Source organism: Crotalus tigris, unplaced genomic scaffold (assembly GCF_016545835.1).
Source record: "Crotalus tigris isolate CLP2741 ecotype Arizona unplaced genomic scaffold, ASM1654583v1 scf7180000020358.14843, whole genome shotgun sequence".
Classification (NCBI taxonomy): domain Eukaryota; kingdom Metazoa; phylum Chordata; class Lepidosauria; order Squamata; family Viperidae; genus Crotalus; species Crotalus tigris.
The window spans coordinates 192-9,334 of record NW_024097985.1 but is presented as its reverse complement, the minus strand read 5'-3'; the positions used below and the strand labels follow the sequence as shown (position 1 = coordinate 9,334).

Genomic DNA, 9,143 nt, shown 5'->3' with positions numbered 1-9,143 from the left:
TCTCTGGGGTTGAATAGTGGGCACAACACTGACTTTGATTAGCTACTTTTCTTTTGTTAGCTCCCATTTCTCATTTAGGAGTTTCTGATCTTTCTGCTTGCTTTTTTCTGTTGTGATGCACTGGCTACTTCAGCAACATGCAGTGACTCCAAAATCTGTTTCCAGAGTTCAGCATTCTATACTTATATTAAATAGCTCTTTGCATTGTGCGTTACTTTGCTCTCATTGCATTAAATTTCATTTGACATTTTGCTCCTGCCATTTAGTTTTTTTAAAGACCAAATCTGTTCAAACTTAGACTGTTATACTAAATGTTTCCAATATTTTTGCTTGTAACTTGAGAATTGCATTTCTTTTGCCAGATTAATTTCATAAATTGTGGCATGCCCTGAATACATTTTTAATTGGAATAGCAAGTCATTTTATCTGTAAAACAATTTGAATGGAAAAGCAGGTGACAAAATAGGCACCTCACTAGTTGTTCTTACTTTACAGTTGACTGCTGTAACTCTCACAGAAAGGAGAGTTAATTTGTATCTAACTCGCCCTCTTGAAATACTGTAAATCTAACTTGTTTACATATTCAGATTTGTTTGCATGTTTATAAATATTGTCAACATATGAAATGGTTTTGGGATACAGTACTCTCATCCCACAGATGAATACCAAAATTCCCTAGGCTATCCTACCTTATCACAAATAGATATTTTTTTTTTTGATGTGTGCCAGCCTGTAATAATTGCCAAGCTATTGCAATTTTCGATTGGTTTTTCTGATTGGCTGATTATGTGCCATCTAATTGATGACAATTCTTAGTGACCACATAGATAGACCTTCAGAATGATCCGTCCACAACTGAAACTTCAGATCTTCCAGTGAAGATCAATTGAATCCATCCACCTTACTGCTGGCCTTCTTCTCTTTCCTTCCTTTGATTTGTGTTTCTTTCATTTGATTTGTACTCCTTTCCCGGAAGGATTTGCATGCATTTCTTTTTCTTGGAATTATTTATTTCAGATAACTTGGTTCTCTCAAAAAAGATAATTTGACTTTTGATCTTCAGTATAGTTTTATAAAAAAATTTTATGGTTTATGTATAAAGTCATTCTGTACATAGAGTCTGTTAATTCTCCCTGAATCACTTCAGTTTTCACTTTTTTTTAATTGAAATAACTCTTTGTCTTCCAGTTGCATACACAGTTCTACAATCTTAAATACATAAACAGAGACAGAAATTAAATATTGTGGATTATTTTAGCTGATTTAGTTTACCTAAGTAAGTTATTATGTGATTTCATTTTTGAGACACTTTTTAAAGAAATTAGTATCTTATCTTTTTCTTTTGACATACTCTGTTTAGCTTATAGCTTTGTTTTTAAATATTGCTTATTGAAATGTTGATTTTGATAGAATTAAAACATTTTTGTCTGAATATAATTATTATTGAGCCATATATACAACAGTAATTTCTCAGCACAAGGAACTTAAACCCTTCCAAAATCAAACAGGTATGCTTAAAATTTAAACATGGCCTTGAATTAATTCTGAAAGAATAACTGTATTAGGCAGCAGGAATAAAAACAGAAACAAAACAAATTCCTTGGCATTAGGGAAAGGAAATTCTTATCTCTAACGGCTCTCTTATAAGACTTTAAGAAACACATAAATTACAATAATTCCAAATTGATTTTAGTCATCATTTCTATACTTAAATTGGGGATGTGTTGGAAAACATGGTGTGCTTCATTTTCTCTGCATTTTAAACTATTTGATGTAATTAATTTATTGCTAGAGAAGCTTAATAGATTTTTTTCTTAGAATAATTCTTCAGCACATTCCTGCTGTAAAAGCCAGCATTATGAGTATTTTATTTTATTTATAAATATATATGTATGTGTGTGTGTGTATGTATATGTATGTGTATATATGTGTGTGTGTGTATATATATATATATATATATATATACATGTGTGTGTGTGTGTGTATGATTTGTTTTCATAGATTTTTACGGGTGTAGGTATTATATAATTTGTTTTTGTAGATTTTTACGGGTATAGGTATGCAGGTCTTGGTGTATTCGGGTCTTTTCCTATGTAAGATTGAGAGTATCTTGGCGATGTTTCAGCGAGGTCCCACTCATCATCTTCAGGCTGGGGTCTTCGGCTTCGTGCTTGTGCGGGCAAAGTGTGATCGAAGCTGCCGTGTCTCTCTATATATATTGGTGGGGTGTGTGTGGAGTGCTGGCTTAGTTGCTGTAGGTGGATTGGTTGGCTGTGTATGAGTTATTGTTTGTGGATTGAGATCTCAGGATGTCATCACACAACCCATTACCCAGGTCGTTACAACACAAAAGACTAATGGGCACACAGCCAGCACCTCAACTACTCAGGATGTTACGAAACAGCCAAACAATCCACAAACAGTAACTCTTATATATATCTCCTTTAAAATGTGAATCCTGGGCATCATTTTAACTTAAGCTAATATATATATTCCTTACAGTACAGATGGTCTTCGTTATCCACAATTTCATTTCCTGCTGCTTCACGTATTCACAGTTGGTAAATGCACATCAAACTTTATCTGCAGTCAAGACTTTTGCAAAACTGATTTTAAATTTGTGATTCCCTTTGGAGGAAGTATTCTTTTGCAGATGTTATGGGTGTCAAAAATTGCAGTTAGGCTTTTCCACATGTACATTTTGGCTACACCACAAAGAAAAGAGCCGCCACTGATATACAGTATTCTCAAGAAGCTAGCAATCAGCATCAGGAATAAAATAATAAAGTAATGAAACAAATCACAATGCTACAAGTACAGCAGAGCCTCACAGTGGCAGAATCAGAGAGTAGGGTTTTTTTTTAGGTGCCTGGGAAAACAAAAGCTTTCCTTTTCTTGGCATCTAAAAGACAGATGACTTGGCTGTTGAGAGAACCTCCTCTTCCAAACATTGAACGCCTCAAGCAAGAAGGAGCATTTCCTCAGGATCCTCTAGAAAATTCAGGAAGCAGAGGACTGAGGAAAGGCCTCCTGAAAGGGACTCTGCATGTTGATAAGGTTTGTGGGAGAGCAAGTAGTTCCTTAACGCCAAACATTGGCCCTCCACTAAAGCAGGGAGAAGGACAGATGAGTTTTGTAAAGCTTAAAATATTCTTAAAATGTTATTAAAATATTCCAGGTGGTGGCAAAACAGACCAGCCTATATTACCAATTTTAGAACTAAGATGCTTTCTCTTTCTTTCAGTGTAATTTTAAAAAACCTTTCTTATACTTGCTCACTGCAACACTAGATTCTTCCAGTTGTGCCTTTTTTGGTCAAAGGGCTTACGACAATATCGTGACTTTGGGGTGATTCTGTTTTGCTTATTTCTGAACATCTTAAATTGAACCCAGAACCCACTGCTAACCAAGACATCTTACATAGTAGTGATCTTCAGCTACCCTGGACCAGAGTCACTTTCTTCCATGTAGGACTATATTTCTGGCTACCTAGCTTGTATTTTTTGAAGAAATATTCTTCCTTACCATGCTACATAGAACCATTCTCCATTCAGATGCCTGCTGTATGAAATGATCTCTTTTATTGAGATCAAATGGGTTCACAATGTGGACAAGAATTAAAAGCCTTATTTGTTCAAGTATATACATTTCATTATTAGTCACTTTATATTTTTTAATACAGTACTGTTTGGTTTTGAATTGTAATTATATTTATTGTATTGTATTGCTGGATTTTTGTTTTTGAATGATTCCATTTGAAAATTGCTTTGGGAGTAATTCTAAAAAAACAATCATTTCAGGGTCAGACAACCTCTGGAATGCAACAGTTTGACATTTTTAGGTTTCGTAGATACCCCTGAAGATGTTATTAACATACTTTGATACCTTTGATACTTCATGAGTGCTTATTATTTCAGTGAATTAATTCTCCTTTAATCATGAAGCTGATATAGATTGATAGGTAATTATTCTGTGATCATTGTCGCAGTAAAGCTTAGAATATATTTCTATGATTACCTTCAGTAGTTGAAGCCTATTATGCCCAGTGAAGTTTGTTCACAGATAAATATCTCTGGAATCTTTACAAAATTTGTATTCCTTTTTTCATTTTGAGTTTTGAATGCAATGTAAATTGCATTCAAAATAAATACACAAAATAAACAGTAAATAAACAAAAATGTTGCCTTTTTGTATTTAATGTTGTCTATAGAATTCATTATGGAATGTAACAAGCGTGAGTCTGTCTAAAACATTGATTCTGTGATTCATCAAGTAGTAAATGGTAGTGGGTCTTACACAGTATCAGTTCAATATAGGAGTATTCTAAACCATTCTTTTCCTCTTTTATCTGTTGGAAGTGTGTGGAGAAGCAAAGGGCAGTGCAGAAGATGAAGGCGAGGCTCAGGCTGGCTGGATTGAGGGAGCAGCCATCCTCTTCTCAGTTATTATTGTGGTATTGGTCACAGCCTTCAATGACTGGAGCAAAGAGAAACAATTCCGGGGTCTGCAGAGTCGCATTGAGCAGGAGCAGAAGTTTACTGTCATCCGTAAGGGACAAGTGATCCAAATTCCTGTAGCTGAGATTGTGGTTGGAGACATTGCTCAAATCAAATATGGTGAGTAACTATAAACTTTCCAGAATATTTTTCTCATGTATTGAAATTACAGTTATCACTGTCTGATTAAAACCAAAGGGACATACAAACATTAGGACATAGATGCTGCTTCTAGGTTTGTCAGTTATCATTCACAAACCATGTGAATTATCTTTGCCAATCATAGAAATAGCTCATGCTCATCCAAGGTCTTTGCTTCCTACTGGGAGAAGTATTATGATGACAGGGATGATGCTGTACAACATATGTGAGTCAAGATACCATGTATGTTATCTACATCAAGAAATTGCTGTGCTCCTATTTTCTTTCCTTCCTTCTGCACTCCTAAGCCCAGAAAGGCAGCTTCAGTCCTTATTTCCTCAATTTTCTGTTGCTGTTCTACACTTAACTAAAATGGGATGAGAAATTCAGCAGTGTAGTTCATCTGCAGCTTAATAAAAACACCATTATTCCAAGATGCAGCATGCTAACCTTCCAGCATAATCTTCTTTCAGGCAATATAAGAAGGGCTGAGTTTAATTGCCTGGAACAGGCACATGGGTTCAACATTAGGATGTAAAAATTATTTTTAAAAAACATTTTTTAATTTTTTTTAAAAAAAGGAATGGTTCACACGAACCAAAGTCAACCAGTAATACTCTTGGGCCTAGTGAATGTATGGTCTCTTGTGAAAAAAAGATTGGTTAGACGTCATATTGAAGAATTGGCACATAGGAAAGAATAAAAGCAGGAAAGCAGATGTACAAACTTTACACTTTGGAGTATCTTATAGAACTTGTTCAAATGAAACTTGTAGGGGAAAAAAATCAACATTGAATATGATTTTATTAATTACATGAATGTGTCCTGATGATTACCCTCTTTCAAAGCCTTCATAATATACTTGCTTATCTGCATTTCCTTATTTGCTTGTGGAATTGCAATTATGTCCCACGGCTGTGGGGTGGATGAATTGCCCTCAATTCCTAATGGAAGTTTTATGTGCAAAGGAAATAATGCTTAGCAGGAACACAGCCTGTGGAAACTCAATTTATCTCTTTTTCTCAGTGCAATTGGAATTAAACTTCATTTTTTTTCCCAAAGCAAACTAGTAGAGTACAGGCAGGAAAAATGTGTTCCTATTAAGCTGAGTTCAGCAAAATTGATGGTGTCTAATACATTCCATTTCCAGTAATGGCTGCATGCCCATCTTTGTCACCAGTTAAGTTTAAAAAAAAAAAAAAAAAAAAAAGTTACAGAAGTTAAGCTGCCTTTGGTTTGATAGATTTTTTTGAGCCTTGATTTGGTGGAGAAAACTTGGGTGACCTGTTGTTTCTCTGACTTTTTAGGGGACCTGTTGCCAGCAGATGGCATTTTGATCCAAGGAAATGATTTGAAAATTGATGAGAGCTCTCTGACTGGGGAATCTGACCAAGTGAAGAAATCTTTGGATAAAGACCCTATGTTGCTTTCTGGTTAGTGTCTCAGGTTGCAGGAAGTTGAATTTAATTTATAGTACAGGTCTCCGAGCCTTTTGGCATCTAGGTGCAAATATGCTGTTAATTACCCCTTATGAAAATGCCAGGAGTTGTGTAGTAAAGAAGCTGTTTTGTAATTCTCTACGATAAGCTAGAGAAGATTTTCCAGATGTTTATTTTCGGAAATATTCAACATTTATTCTGTTTTTCACAGGGGAACCACTTCATGCACAAGCTTCACTTATCTGGTCCATTCTTTTTGAATATGAAGCTGTAGTATAATGTATACTATACTGAATACTTGATTCTCTATAGCATCACTGAACTCCTACTTCTTCCTGGAGAAATAGCACAACAGAATTCAAGAATGCTTTAATAAAAAAATTAGTCTTATCCAATTCTTATGGACCAATGAGATTCAGCATTTCATACTTCTTTAAAAAATGAAAGTGATTCAGTGTATATCATTGTATATACTCTCTTGCATGTATATGTGCACTATGAATATTGAAGCTAGCACAAACAGGAACTTCGTGTATGCCCATACATTGATTCGAATAAGCCATCTAGAAATTGAATTTCATCTCCCAGATATATTCACATCTTTAGGTTATATTTTGAAATTAATTGTATAGTTTATCCAGTGCCTCTTTTTTTCCTTTCCCATGCTTCACCTGTTCTTATTAGGCACTCATGTAATGGAGGGCTCTGGTCGAATGGTGGTGACTGCTGTGGGTGTCAACTCACAGACTGGAATAATTTTTACTCTTCTGGGTGCCGGAGAAGGGGACGAGGAAAAAAAGGTCAAGAAAGGTAAGATTCATAAGCCATTCTTTATGTTGGTAGCATGAAGTTCCTTAGTGGACTGACATTGGAAGTTTTTGAGTTTTATAAGGAAAACAAAACCCTGAAGGTTCAAGCATCTTATTGTAAACTCAATATGTAATCAGTACAGTGCATGCCAGAGATTAGAGAGTCAACGATCATGCTGACAGATCAGCTGTAGCTCAGTAATGCCAAGAAATGGGGACAATAGAAGATTGCTATCTAAAAGCTACAGGTTTTCTCTTTTGAGTCATCATTTTCATCAAGCAAACATGAATTTTGAAAAAGGCAAGGGGGAATAACAGTTGTGTCAAGTACTTACGTACAGGGATTTCGACAACCTGCACTTTTCCAACCTGCCTCCTCCCCTCCCCCCAAATTCTTTCTTGTTAGCATTGAGTCTGCTTTCTATGACAAGTGAGCATATTCAGTTGACATAAGGTTGTTTACTTCTCTGCTACCATTTAAAGGTACTTTTTTTTGTATGTACTGGTTTTGTGAATCCTGTTGGTACATCTTTTACGCTGATATGTTTTTGTCTACCTACAAATAGGCACTTGGCAGAAACAGGGTTGCTCTTAATAGATAGCGAGGATGAACATCCGTGACCCTTCAAGTGTAACTTGCTCACTATGGACACACCAATGAACCATAGGTTTCCCATCCCAGAATAGAAATATTAAGACCATACATAAGGTCAATTGATTATGTAACCATTATCATATTATAGCTCTGCACATCAAGTTACTTGGGGTCAAACAGTGATATAGAGAACTATTGTTTTTCTCTCCTGCTTGGATGGACTTCCCTGAAGTTTCTGGTAACATGTTTTTGATGGTGTGTAAATCTTTAATAGAACTCTTTTTATGTACTTTCACTTTTAAAAATAAAGTTGATGTATCATGAGAATGATAAAATTTCCTACATACAAAAGATAAGTACACATTTCTCCAGGTTATTGTTTAAATTGGGTCTCTTGAAACTTTTACTTAAGAAGATGTATTTTGTGGAGACATTCTATTATTTTTTCCCTCAACCTACTAGCATTGATTTTGGCCAGTGTGGGGTGGTTTCCATGGCCCATGTGACTATATTTTTGCTAAAAGAGGAATCATTACTGCACCTCTACTTAATACAAACATATTCATATTTTGAGCAATCCCCTTAAATGTGTCGTTCATATTTCCATATTGTGAAATAAGCTCATGCTGAGTAACAATGACTGGAGATGGTAAATATGATCAGTGTATGTGTTTATTACAAAATAATTAATCTAAACCCAAACAATTTTAACAGCCTATACTGGACTACTTGGCCTCTGTTAATTCACAAAGCATTGTGCACAGTAGCTTTAGTTTCCAAATAAGGCTTTGAAGCTTTTTCACTTTCAACTGAAGACAAAGAAACCAGAACTTTGGTATGTGGTTTATAAAAACAGAAACCTGTGTGCTGGTCTGATTGGCTCATAACATAAGAGGCATCTGAGTTTTAATTTCATCTTGGCCAGCCAAGGATGTGCAAAAAATGACCTGCTGTTCACTTCTCCAACATCACCCCACTGAAACAGTGTTAAAGGACAGGACTTAATGAGGCCAAGATTGAGGAAGGATGGTGGTGCAGTTTTGCTAATAGCCAGATAAGGTCATTCTATCTATCCCTGTAAGTAGCAATTGCTTCTTCTTCCTATTTTTAGTTTAATGCACAAATGAGAGAAATGGAAAATATTTAGGCTGTAGCTGCTCCTTTATCTTTTCCTTTTGGGATGGGTGAAGATTCACAGCTGCCATCCAAGACTCTCTACCCTAGAGCTCAGCAGAAATAGGGGTAATATGTTATCCTTGAGGCCAAAGAATAAATCTGCAAGCAGAACATTCAGAACATTAATAATAAATGAGTATTTTCTTGAAGTCCCCTGCCTTTCCTTTTGATGTGGATTGAAATAGAGAATTCATCATGATAACAACAGGGAGCATGATGTTCAAGGGAGTAGATCCCTATCTTTCTATTCCCCTTCTCCACATGGCTCCACAAAGCTAGGTATATCTTACTCCTATCAGATTCCGGGAACTATATGAGTATATAGATGTTCTACTGTTAAGCTTTTTAAATCATTAGCTAACTGATGTTCTACACTTTCAAAAAAAAAAAAAAAAAAGCTGATGCTATGTGGTAGAAGGGGTACTTCTTCTATGCTTAAACTAGCACCATTTTCTGACTTTAGGGTTTTAATAGTGCATGAACTTAT

At 35.5% G+C, this 9,143-nt stretch overlaps 1 protein-coding gene across 1 annotated transcript; it reads left to right on the top strand.

Annotated features, from left to right (window-relative positions):
• The first annotated feature begins 2,913 nt into the window (after positions 1–2,913).
• LOC120318753 (plasma membrane calcium-transporting ATPase 2-like) lies at positions 2,914–7,044 on the top strand. The gene is made up of 4 exons (XM_039366796.1): positions 2,914–3,057; positions 4,337–4,616; positions 5,945–6,070; positions 6,761–7,044. Exons 1-4 carry the CDS (start codon positions 2,914–2,916, stop codon positions 6,922–6,924), a joined length of 714 nt encoding a protein of 237 aa, XP_039222730.1. The 3' UTR covers positions 6,925–7,044.
• The last annotated feature ends 2,099 nt before the right edge of the window (positions 7,045–9,143 follow it).